Source organism: Schistocerca nitens, chromosome 1 (genome assembly GCF_023898315.1).
Source record: "Schistocerca nitens isolate TAMUIC-IGC-003100 chromosome 1, iqSchNite1.1, whole genome shotgun sequence".
Classification (NCBI taxonomy): domain Eukaryota; kingdom Metazoa; phylum Arthropoda; class Insecta; order Orthoptera; family Acrididae; genus Schistocerca; species Schistocerca nitens.
This window is the reverse complement of record NC_064614.1, coordinates 1,168,214,053-1,168,227,558: the sequence shown is the minus strand read 5'-3', so window position 1 is coordinate 1,168,227,558 and position 13,506 is coordinate 1,168,214,053. Positions and strand designations below refer to the sequence as shown.

Genomic DNA, 13,506 nt, shown 5'->3' with positions numbered 1-13,506 from the left:
CATCTCTACCATACTTTCTTCGCGATTACTGAATACATATGGATTTCTTTTTCTGATCCAGAGCTTTTTCTCTAGATAAAGCCGTTTTGGAACTCAATTGAGTTATTTGCCGATTGCAGCGACACCTACCGTGCAAATGACGAAAGTCACACACACAGTTTAATAGTACCGCAAACCAAGCAGCTGTGTGTGTCATTGCAACCTGTTGTTTAACATGTCATCACTCCATAGGATATTGCCTGGCCACCTGTCACCTACTTCAATCTGGCTCGGAACCGAAGAGCAAATTCAGAACATTGCAGCGGTTCATGAGGTTTCAGATGCTGCACCGTCTGGACCCTGTACCTGTACGAATGTGAGCTAGAGCGCAAAACGTTCTGTAGAGTTGACAATGGGATGGATGGTTGTCGAAACACTGTACGAGCAGTAGCATTAGCCTGGGCCTGTGATGCATGGTAAGTTACAGCAACAGGAGCCTCGTCACTAACTTCCTCTGGGACACGACGTTTTCCTCTTCCATGCACCACACCAAGCTCACCTGTGTTTTTGAATTTCATCATCATCTTTCAGCCATTTAATAACATCGCGCCTCTCCTCATATGTTTCAATTAGTGTTACTCTCTCAATGCAGCACTGTTATTGCTCCCATTCACATAAAATAGTTTCAGTAACAGCACACAGTCTGTCCTCTCGATAGCCACACCGTTCTATCACCTTAAGGGTTGTCAAATGACGTCTTGTATATCATACTGTCATAGTGTACAGCGCCAGATTTTCTCCTGGTGGCCACAAATGAAACTTGTTTTCCGACGTAAATCGGTTCCGCGTCAACGCATTACCATAACCGCCGTATAATAATTACAGCCCGCACTCGACTTTTGTAGAGCTGCACTTCAACTGTAAACCTTGGGCCAGTGCACGTGACACCTACAGTATGGTGTAAATATGGCTACCAGTGTAATTAGACTGGTGCACATCTATACTGCAGACAAAGTAGTAAATTCAGTATGAGTTCAAAGCATAATATGTTTCTAACCATTTGTCTTACATAGTAATCTTCTGGGGACAGCTACAGTTTACATTCTGTTAGCATTGCATTATACACGCTCTTACTAAGCAGATTTCAGTAATTAAGTAATGCAGGAGATCGTTTGAAACAACTTACAGGAAATCAGCCAGGTGTCATACTTGAAACAACCGTTATTTCTCCATTTGCGCCTTGAAAATAACTGGGTTTTCACCAATTGACGCGTCGGTGGTTGTCTAAAATGTCACCTGGTTTCATTATTTTAAGATGTTTGTATATTTTGCACACTGGAAGAAATTCAAGTTTCAGACAGAACTGGTGTCCATCGGTAATGAAATGAGTATTTTTTAATTGTCGAGTTTTGCAAAGATCCCTCAAAAAACCTTTTATTTTAGTCGGTTTCCTCAAATGAAAAGTTATTTATATTTGTTTATGGATATCTCCTATTTTCATACTAGTTGAGGTGTTGCTAGAGCATTTGTATGCACTATATAATGATGGGTAGAAATGAAATTTTTATGTATTCTTTAATTTAAAAATAATGTAGTGAAACAACATTTGTTTTATATATTAGATATTCATTGAACTGTTATTTATATAATGGCATCCATACTCCTGGTTGTCAGTCGAGGTAGGTTCTCCCATCTTTATCCCTAGCTTCCGTGTCGGCTCCAGCCTCCACCAGAAACGCTGCCGTCTCTTCGTATCCATGCCACGCAGCAAACTGCAGCGGTGTTCTCTCGTAACAATTCCTTGCGTTGACGTCAGCGGAACACGCTACCAGCAGCCGCACAATAGGTGAATGGCCACCGATTGCAGCGAAGTGCAGGGGCGTCTCCATACTGCTGTTCCTGGCGTCAACCTCTGCGCCTCTCTCCACCAGACTCCTCACTACCTCCACGTATCCCATCTCTGCAAAGAAGTGCAGGGCGGTCATCCCATCACTATCCCTCGTCCTCACATCCGCCCCTGCCGCGATGAGTTCCAGCAGCTCCTCTACATCCCCCTCCTCAGACACCTCGATCAGTCTCCTGGTTTCCTCCTCTCCTAAACCGCTCCTGTGCGAAACATTAAAGAGTCTTACAAAAATGGCTCTGAGCACTATGGGACTTAATATCTGAAGTCATCAGTCCCCTAGAACTTAGAAATACTTAAACCTAACTAACCTAAGGACATCACACACATCCATAACCGAAGCAGGATTCAAACCTGCGACCGTAGCGGTCCTGCGGTTCCAGACTGAAGCGATTAGAACCGCTCGGCCACAACGGCCGGCAAAAGAGTCTTACACTCTACACTACCACACACACACACACACACACACACACACACACACACACACACACACACTGTTATTTTTTTCCACTCTGTACAGAGAGGATACGTAACAAAAGAAAAGCCTATTGAGTTTACGTCCGGTAATGAATGGTTTCCATGCTAGAGACTATTTAATCGCACTGTTACAGAGACTGATCTAATACGTGCTGTACCACGCAGCCATAGTTACAGTATGCCTCATCTGCTGGTAATGTTCCTCATACGTCATGCCCTAGCACCCTCTCTCGCCACAGACACTGATATTCTTGTGTCCGATTCACCTCTCTTGTTGACTCACCTTGTAGTGGATGTGATACAGCGTCGTACACAATGATTCCGTATTCGAATTGAGAGATTGCTGAAATGGTGTTTACTTACGCAAAGGCAAATGATAATGGGCTGTGGGAAGCATGGTTGTATGAGAAGACCTATCCCCACTGACAACAGCCACAGCATTTAGTGTTTGCAATCGTGTTTCGCCCTTTGTCTGAGGGAGTGTCGTTCCAGGAAGCAAGAAGTCTTAAAAGGCACCAGACGTCGAAGAAAATGACTAAGCAGTGGACCCGCCCGATAGCCGTGTGGAACATTCTCCATGCCAACTGTTACCCACCGCATCACTTACAGTGTGTGCAGCGCTCACTAGCGACAGACTTTTCACATCTGTATCACTTTGGTCACCGGTTCCTTCACCAGGCTCCCCACGATTCCGGGATGTAATCCATCCTATTCACAGATGAGGCCACCTTTACACCGAGTGGTATCTTCAACTTTCGTAACAGTCATCTGCGGGATTGTATGCAGAACCCAAACTGTATGGTGGCAGAATCATCAGCACGGGTGCAGCTGGAACCTCTTTATTTTGGGACCAGTCTTCCTTCTACGTCGCCTAACGGGCCGGAAATGTCAGACTTTCTTGCAGGTGACCTTGCCTCCTCTGCTGGAAGAGGAGCTATTGATGATTCGAAGGGTTATGTGACCCCTACATGACAGTACTCTAACCCACTTCACCTTTAAAATCCGGACGCTTCTCAGTTGTGTCTTCACAGGTCGATGGATCGGACGAGGGGGATCCACTAGCATGACCTGCTTGTTCACAAGATCTCAACCCGTGCGATTTCTGGTTATGGGACCATCTCAAAGGTGTTGTGTATGCAGAGTCCATTCCTGATGAGGAGACAGTGGAGCGGCGTATTCATGCTGCCTTTGACACTGTTTGGAAACAGCCTGGCTGATGTGATCGTGTGAGACAACATGCTACTTGTAGAATGAAGGCTTTCACGACCGGGTGACATGGCTGTTGATATACTTTCCGGGATGTGAGGGAGTGGTCAAAGAACTTTTCTGGTCCTTACGTTTCGTCCAGAACTGCGCTGGACCTCCTCAGAGGCGCTGCTCCGCTGAGTCTTGCCGACTGACTGGTCGGGTGTCTGAGAGCGACTTATATATTGTGAGAAAGGGGGGCGTGGTTCAGGTGACACGTGATGAGCAGTGATAATCCATAGCAAAGATAAGGTTGACTATCGATTAGCACCTTGTCAAAGATAAAAATTGTTAGCAATTTTGTAGAGCCACTGTCCATACAGCGCTTAGTTTCATAGCCTCCTCTTTCCTATTAAAATTATCGTGATGTTTATAAATTTCGATAGCTTCTCTATATAGCCGTGGATAGTAATTTAACGTTGTAGATAAAACTTCGGTATCCGAAAACTTCACTTGGTGGTTGCCTGGTTGAAGAGCATGTTCAACTACAGTTGACTTTTCTATTTTTCCAAGTCGATAAAGACTTTTAAGCTCTTTCAGTCGCGTGTTTACGCTTCTTTTGGTAGTACCAATGTAATCTTTACCACAGGTACATGGAATTTTATACACATCACATATCGACAGGGGAGGGCGTTTATCCTTCACAGATCGTAGTACTTGACTTATTTTCTTTGTTGGTTTAAAGATCGGTTTTATGTCACGTTTTCGTAAAATCTTACCGATCCGATCTGTTACTTTTTTAATAAAAGGGAGAACTACTGTAAAGAGAAAGAGAAATAGAATTTTGCGTCCAAGGAACAGAAACCCAAAAGATAAGAATGAACCACAACGACAGAAAAATACAGTTGTTCTCCCTTTTATTAAAAAAGTAACAGATCGGATCGGTAAGATTTTACGAAAACGTGACATAAAACCGATCTTTAAACCAACAAAGAAAATAAGTCAAGTACTACGATCTGAAGGATAAACGCACTCCCCTGTCGATATGTGGTGTGTATAAAATTCCATGTACCTGTGGTAAAGTTTACATTGGTACTACCAAAAGAAGCGTAAACACGCGACTGAAAGAGCATAAAAGTCTTTGTCGACTTGGAAAAATAGAAAAGTCAGCTGTAGCGGAACATGCTCTTCAACCAGGCAACCACCAAGTGAAGTTTTCGGATACCGAAGTTTTATCTACAACGTTAAATTACTATCCACGGCTATATAGAGAAGCTATCGAAATTTATAAACATCACGATAATTTTAATAGGAAAGAGGAGGCTATGAAACTTAGCGCTATATGGACAGTGGCTCTACAAAATTGCTAACAATTTTTATCTTTGACAAGGTGCTAATCGATAGTCAACCTTATCTTTGCTATGGATTATCACTGCTCATCACGTGTCACCTGAACCACGCCCCCCTTTCTCACAATATATAAGTCGCTCTCAGACACCCGACCAGTCAGTCGGCAAGACTCAGCGGAGCAGCGCCTCTGAGGAAGTCCAGCGCAGTTCTAGACGAAACGTAAGGAGCAGAAAAGTTCTTCGACCACGACCTCACATCCCGGAAAGTATATCAACAGCCACAACATGCTACGGCGCGTACACACATGGAAACTGTTTTCAACAAATATTTTAACTGTGGTTGCTTGGTACAGCGCCAATTAGGCTGTAGTCTCCGTAACAGAGTACATTTGAATAAAGTAACCATAAATTTTCTGACGTAAGTTCATTATGCATTTTTTGTGTTCCGTATCTTCTCATAAATGAATTCCTGGAGTTTGTACACAGTGGAAGAATCACCCAGCTTATAGGATTTATTGATTGAGATATTGAAGCAAGTATGATTTTTTAAATATGATAAACTTTTTAACAGTAACCGAAAACAGATGAAAATACGAGTACGTGATATACAGTTTGTTGAATCTGTCGCTGAATCTCTACACCAAAAAATACTAGAAACGTACTAAAATTGGAAAGCAATGTGGCCAGAGTCAGTTACTGGAGCGTAAAAATCGCCAAGCAAAACTCTTGTGAGAAGCTCTCGGATAACTGTGTGTATAAACACTAATCGTAATTATGGTTACATGGAATACACTTCAAATGAATTAAAGGTTGGTTGGTTGGTTTGTTTGTTTAAAATGGGGGAAACTGACCAAACTACTTGATCATCGGTCCTTGTTCCTATTGTAACAATTCCTCAAGGGAAAGAATAAAGAATCCTCAAAATTACAGACCAATAACATCGGTTTGTTGCAGGAGTCTCTAACATATTCTCAGTTCGAATATAATTAATTTCGTTGAGACAGAGAAGTTGCTGTCCATGCATCAGCACGGCTTTAGAAAGCATCGCTCCTGCGAAACGCAACTCGCTCTTTTTTCACATGATATCTTGCGCATGGATGAAGGGTATCAGACTGATGCCATATTCCTTGACTTCCGGAAAGCGTTTGACTCGGTGTCCACTGCAGACTCCTAAGGTACGAGCATATGGGATTGGTTCCCAAGTATATGAGTGGCTCGAAGACTTCTTAAGCAATAGAACCCAGTACGTTGTCCTCGATGGTGAGTGTTCATCGGAGGTGAGGGTACAATCTGGAGTGCCCCAGGGAAGTGTGGTAGGTCCGCTGTTGTTTTCTATCTACATAAGTGATCTTTTGGATAGGGTGGATAGCAATGTGCAGCTGTTTGCTGACGATGCTGTGGTGTACGGTAACGTGTCGTCGTTGAGTGACTGTAGGAGGATACAAGATGACTTTGACAGGATTTGTGATTGGTGTGAAGAATGGCAGCTAACTCTAAATGTAGATAAATGTAAATTAATGCAGATGAAGAGGAAAAAGAATCCTGTAATGTTTGAATACTCCATTAGTAGTGTACCGCTTGACATAGTCACGTCGATTACATATTTCGGCATAACATTGCAGAGTGATATGAAGTGGGACAAGCACGTAATGGCAGTTGTAGGGAAGGTGGATAATTGTCTTCGGCTCATTGGTAGAATTTTGGGAAGATGTGGTTCATCTGTAAAGGAGACCGCTTATAAAACACTAATACGACCTATTCTTGAGTACTGCTCGTGCGTTTGGGATCCCTATCAGGTCGGATTGAGGGAGGACACAGAAGCAATTCAGAGGCAGGCTGCTAGACTTGTTGTAGGTTTGGTCATCACGCGAGTGTTACGGAAATGCTTCAGTAACTTGGGTGGGAGTCTCTAGAGGAAAGGAGGCGTTCTTTTCGTGAATCGTTACTGAGGAAATTTAGAGAACCAGCATTAGCGGCTGACTCCTGTACAATTTTTCTGCCGACAACTTACATTTCGCGGAAAGACCACAAAGATAAGGTAAGAGAGATAAGAGCTCGTACAGAGGCATATAGGCAGTCATTTTTCCCTCGTTCTGTTTGGGAGTGGAACAGGGAGAGAAGATGCTAGTTGTGATACGAGGTACCCTCCACCACGCACCGTATGGTGGACTGCGGAGTATGTATGTAGATGTAAAACAAACAGGACACACAGCACAATACCGAGAAGGAAAAACCACAAGGACGACAGGAGACCAACTAACACTACAAGGAACAAAATAGGCCAAGTAAATACAGAGACGCAAGAAACTGGTAGAAGAGAGTAAAACTGGAGAGCAGATTACCGTGGCTGGCTGCCCACGAAAATAAAAGGATAAGCCAGTCACTCTGCAAAACATTAAAACCTCCACCATAAAAGCACAAGGGTGGAGGGCACTGAGGGACAAAGGGCCTGCACTGAAACTTATATCAAGTGATAAAACCCACCCTCACGTATAAAATTTAAAACCAGATCAGCCAATGAGGCGTTGTCTGCTAAACTAGGACAGTAAAAAAGAATATGGGCCACTGTCAACTGCGCACACCACCGACACGGAGGTGGGTCTTCACGGTGCAAGAGGTAGCCATATAGCCATATGTCGCCCAAGCATGGCCAATGCAGAGTCATCAGAGAGCCACAGAGTACCTGCCAGAGGCCTGCATGGAGGACGTTCACACATTCGTAGTCTCCTTAATGGCACACAGTTTGTTGTGCATACTGAGACTATGCCATTCTGTCTCCCAAAGCCGAAAAACTTTGCTGCGTAATAAGGAATGCTGGTCAGTTATTGTAATGCCGCCCTCCATAAGCGGTTTCCATGTAGCCTGTTTGGCCAGCCTGTTAACAAGTTCGTTGCATGGGATTCAGACGTGACCTGGGGTCCTGACAAACACCACTGAACGCCTGGGCCATTCCAGGGCATAGATGGACTCTTGGATAGAAGCTAGAAAAGGATGGCGAGGGTCGCATTGGCCGATTGCTTGTAGGCTGCTCAAGGAGTCAGTACACAGAAGAAACGACTCCCCAGGGCCTAAATGTATGTGCTCAAGAGCACGAGATATAGCCACCAGGTCTACAGTGAAAACACTGCAGCCATCGAGCAAGGAATGGGGTTCAACAAGGCCTCTGAACGTTGGCGGAGCCAACGTGACCATCAGCCATTGAGCCGTCGGTGTAAACCACTCCATAGCCCAGGGAAACGTCAAGAATCGAAAGAAAGTGGCAGCGGAGAGCCGCGGGAGTAACTGGGTCCTTAGGGCCATTTAAAGGTCTCGGTGAAGCTTTGGCCGAGGTTTACACCATGGAGGTGTACGTGAATGGACCTCGAGTAGAAGTGGTAAAGAGAAGGACTCCGGTTGAGACAGAAGCGATCAGACACGAACTGCAATCATGAATCCTGACCGGAGCTGCTGATGCGAGAGATGAACCACAGTGGTTGGGAAAACAAAACGGTAGTTCGGATGTGCAGAAGAACTACGAATGTGTGCAACGTAACTGGCGATCAGTTGTGCACACCTAAACTTCAATGGAGGGACTTCGGCCTCCATCAGGATGCTGGTCGCCAGACTCGTCCTAAAAGCTCCTGTCGCTAGCGGAACTCCACAGTGGTGCACTGAGTCGAGTAAATGCAACGCTGAGGGCGCCACCGAACCATAAACCAGACTCCCATAGTCATGTCGGGATTGAACAAGGGCTCTGTAGAGCTTTGGCAACGTAGAGGGATCTGTACTTCAGTTGGCGTTGGTCAGGCAACGGAGGGCGTTGAGGTGCTGATAGCACTTCCACTTAAGCTGACGAAGATGAGAAAGCCAAGTCAATCAGGCGTCGAAAACCAGTCCTAAGAATCGATACGTCTGCGCTACAGCGAGTGGATCGTCATTGACGTAAAGTTCTGGTTCCGGATGAACATTACAACGTTCACAGAAGTGGATGACACAACTTTGCGGATGAAAATGGGAAGCTGTGGGCTAGAGCTCATGACTGTGCCTTGTGAATGGCTCCCTGCAGGCGTCGCTCAGGTACACCAGTAGTGGAGCATCGGTACGAAATGCAGAAGTCGTCTGCATACAGAGAAGGTGAGACGTACGGCCCCACAACCGCTGCTAGGCTGTTGATGGCCACTAAAAATGCACACTGAATACAGAGCCCTGATGGACCCCATTCTGCTGGATATGAGGGGAACTATGGGAGGCACCAACTTGGACAAGGAAAGTACGGATCGATAGGAAATTTTGGATAAAAATCGGAAGCGGGCCCCAAAGACCTCATTCATATAACGTGGCAAGGTTATGTTGTCGCCACGTCATGTCTTAAGCTTTTTTTGTAAATCAAAAAAGATGGCAACAAGGTGTTGGTAGACCGACCTCGGCGGAAACCGCCCTGGCATGGAGCCAGTAGGTCACGTGATTCCTGGACCCAAGAAAACCACCGACACACCATACGTTCTAGCACCTTACAAAGAACGTTGGTTGAGGCTGATGGGGCGATAGCTATCCACACCAAGTGGGTTTTTACCTGGTTTCAGCACTGGAATGATTGTGCTCTCCCGCCATTGCGATGGAAAGACGCCATCGCACCCGATCTGGTTGAAGAAGACGAGGAGATATCGCTTGTAGTTGAACGTGAGATGTTAAATCATCTGAATGTGGATCCAATCCAGTCCAGGAGCTGTGTCGAGGCAATGTGCAAGGGCGCTGAGGAGCTCCCACTCTCTAAATGGGGCGTTACAGTGTTCACTATGGCTTCTAGTGGACGAGAGGACTTTCCCTTCCATCACCCATTTGAGGGCGTGAAATTCTGGGGGTAATTCTCCGCTGCAGAGGCTCGAGCATAGTGCTCAGCGAAGTGCTTGGCAATCCATTTTGCGTCGGTAAGTAACACGGACATCGACGGTAATGCCAGGTATACCTGTTGGGGTCTGCTACCCAAAAACACGTCTGATCTTCATCCAGACTTGGGAAGTTGACGTATGGAGCCCAATGGTCGAGACGTACCTCTCCCAACACTCCTGTTTCCAAAGCTGGCGAATGCGGACATGGAACCATTTATAAGCCCTTAGGTGCTCGAGATGTGTGTGAAGCTTATGTCGCTGTAGAGCCTGCCTACGCTCTTTAATGGCCTCGGCAATTTCTGGCGACCACCAAGGTACTGTCTTTCGCCGGGGGGCACCCTAAGGAGCAAGGGATCGCGTTTCCACCCGCAGAAACGATCGTTCTAGTGACTTGCTAAACGATCACATCGTTGGTAGCATGCGGAGGAAATTCAATGGCGATAAAAGAGGTGAAAGTTTCCCAGTCTGCCTTTCTTAGGGTCCATGTGCATGACGCCAAGGGAGTGACAGGAAGATGGGGAAATGGTCACTAGAACAAGTCATTATAGACTTTCCAGTGGACTGATGGGAGAAGTCCTGGGCTGCAAAGTAATAAATTATTGGCCAAATAAGTTCCATGAACCACACTAAAATGTGTGGGAGCCCTAGTATTTAGGAGGCAGAGGTCGAGCTGAGACAGTAAACATTCGACCTCTCTACCTTGGCCAGTAAGCATGGTGCCACCCCATAAGGGATTATGGGCATTAAAATCTCCCAAAGGTAGTAGAGGTTTAGGGTGTTGTTGAATCAGTGCAGCCAAGATGTTCAGGGGTACCACACCATCTTGAGGATGATATACATTACAGACAGTTGTTTCCATTGTTGTCCTTATCCTGACAGCCACAGCTTCAAGAGGAGTGCGAAGGGGCACAGGTTCACTACATACTGAGTTCACGACATAGACGCAAACTCCACCTGACCCTCTATTATATTCACTGTTGATCTTGTAATATCCCCTATAGCCGCAAAGGGTAGGGGAACCAGGTTTCCTGGAGGGCAGTGAAGAAAGCAAGTGTAAGGTTTAAACAGTTCCTGTAGCTCAGCCAGGTGGTTGAAAAAACAGTGGCAATTCCACTGGAGGATGACGTTATCGTGAGGGAGGGAAGGCATGAAACGCCCAATCAGCCAGTTTACGCCTCAGGGTCACCTGCTGCCACTTAGTTCCTGAGCAGTCTTTATCCATTGTATCTGAGAGCCCAGCGAGATCTAGGTCCTCAGTGGATGCCAGAATCTCCACCTCACCCTCAAATGCAGAGCTTTTAAGTAGTGGTGGTGTGGGTGACACCGCCGCAATTTCCTTGTTCTTGGGGGGTCTTGCTTTTTGATTTTTCTCACTGCTCTTTGGGTTTCTCTGACTTGGAGGGCTTCTTTGATTCGGCCTCCAGGACTGAGGAATATCGTGAAGCCCTACAACCAGCTGCTTTTGGGTGCTTCAGCCACTGGTGGGCGTCATCTTTTCCACTAGTAGAAAACTGGGGAGGTAGTGAGCCAAGAGACGCCTTCCTACTGAAAGGAGCTGAAGAAGACTTACGCATCTCTAACTGAGAAGTGGGGACGAACGTCCAAGATGGTTGGGGGGGGGGGGAGGCAGCGCTCCCAAGGTAGGTGGTGTGCGAGCAACAGGGAGGGAAAAGCCCCCCCCTCCCCCCACTGTCAAGGGGGCAGGAGTAGTCTTATGTTCTCGTAGTGGCGGTGTAAGATGTCCGAGGTACGTGGTCAAATTTCCTCTTAGCCTCTGTGTAGATCAGTCGGTCCAGGATCTTTTATTCTATGATTTGCCATTCCTTCTGGAGAATCCTGCAGTGTGGTGAGCAAGGGGTATGGTGATCTCTGCAGTTGACACAGATGAGAGGTGGGGCACATGAAGTATTGGGATGTGATGGACTTCCCCAGTCACAACAATACCCTGGACCATATTTAAGCTCTTATGGTGCTTGTCACAGGCGAGTAGTGCCTGTGACTGGGCATAGGAAGCTGTTTTTATCAAGACTGAGCCCGATCGCCCTTTCTACAATCCCTCCACCTCCCCAAACTTGTCCTCTAAATGTTCCACAAAAAACAGAGGCTTCAACGACATGAAGGATGCCCCACGAACCCTCGTAGATATGAGGTATTGGGGGAGTAAGATTCGCTGCCATCCTTAGACTGACACTCCTCCCATGGTGTGGCCAGGGAAGGGGACGATTTGGGGGTCATACGTTTTTGCATTATAATTAGACCTTGACCGCTTAGAGACTGCTGGCGTTGCGTCGCCAGCAAGAGATGGAGTAGTACGCTTCATGGCATGTCATCCGCCCTGATGCCACCCAGTCTGACCAGAGGCCCTCCCAACGGGCGCCACCCTGCCACAACAAAGGCCACCTGGCAGGATGGCCATTGCTCAGAGTCCCAATGCCCCAGGGTGACAGGCATCTACCTCTTGGCATACATGGGGAGTTAACGGCACAGGCATCAGCAGAGCAATCCCTGTGTGGTCAGGGGGCTACAACCAACAGGGTACATGGCGCCCCACCACAGCAGACTGGCTACCATGCTGGATATCAGGTACAAACAAGCATACTAGTCCATTATCATCGTCGGTGCAGGAATTAGTACTGCACAGGGATGGAGGAAAACGCACCCAGGAGGGTGACCTAGCCCAACAGCTAGAGAAGAAGTGTAGATCCACATCGATGAAGGATGTGGGCGGACAGCACATAATGGACATGATTGACATGATGCATCGTGTAAGGCGCCCTTTTCGAATTGGCGCGCTCTTCGGGAAAATTTAGGAGAATGGAGGTGAAGCCCGACACGGGAGCATCACGTAAAGGCCAAAACGTGACACTCCTTTTAGTTTTGTGACAGGCAGGAATACCTCAGGCCTAATCTAAGCCCCGGACCAGCAGGAGGGCAAATGAACTAAGCAATTTATTCAAAATGGCTGACAATATGGCACCACAAAATAGATAGTTTTAACAAACCGTACTTTTACACTTAAGTATGTGCCCAAACTGCTTATCTTCCACTGCAACACGCATCAGTAGTCACTGTTCGAGATACATATGAACAGGTGAAAGTATATTGAATGGCAGGCTGTTGCATATGTGGCAAATCGACACTACATATAGCCTGTCGTAGTTGTGGCTTCATGATAGACTGCATGTTTCAGTGCTTCCTATAGAAAGAAATCAAGAGGAAGCAAAACTAAAGACCTGGTCAGCCATTGTACCACAGAATTACGTCCTATTCGATAGCCAGGGAATTTTTGTCGGTATTTGCCCTGCAACAAGGGAAGAATGAGCTGGGTAGCCGTCGTGTTGTAACCACATACACTGTCGCTTATCCAGTGATATCTCTTCCAGATAAACAGATATAATGTTCCGAACACAGTGTGCATACATATATCCACTGAACATTCCTGGGCTGAAGCGAAGACCTACACATGAGTTACTACGATGCTCCACCTTAGGTTTACGCTTCTCAGTCTTTGTTCTTGTAGCTGACGAAGCATGGGTGGATTTTCAGCTGCCCATTATTACATTTATATCACTATGGTTCGTAAACCTTGCTTTATCGCTAAGTGGCATACTGTGTTGTTGTCCCGAAAGAGTAAACCAACAAAACTGTATACAGTACTACTTCCGGAATGACGTCCACCAAATGCCTGATGTAGTGACAGGTAATAAAGCTGGAATTTACGTCGAACGGGAATGACACTCCCGTA

The 13,506-nt window shown here is 46.3% G+C and overlaps 1 protein-coding gene across 1 annotated transcript in view; it reads right to left on the bottom strand.

Annotated features, from left to right (window-relative positions):
* Positions 1-1,474: 1,474 nt before the first annotated feature.
* The window catches only part of LOC126238905 (uncharacterized), a 37,885-nt gene continuing 25,853 nt past the window's right edge, over positions 1,475-13,506 (bottom strand). Inside the window, exon 3 of the mRNA XM_049947820.1 lies at positions 1,475-2,085. Within this exon, the coding sequence (XP_049803777.1) occupies positions 1,650-2,085 (436 nt within the window). The 3' untranslated portion in view covers positions 1,475-1,649. The remainder of the gene's footprint in view (positions 2,086-13,506) is intronic.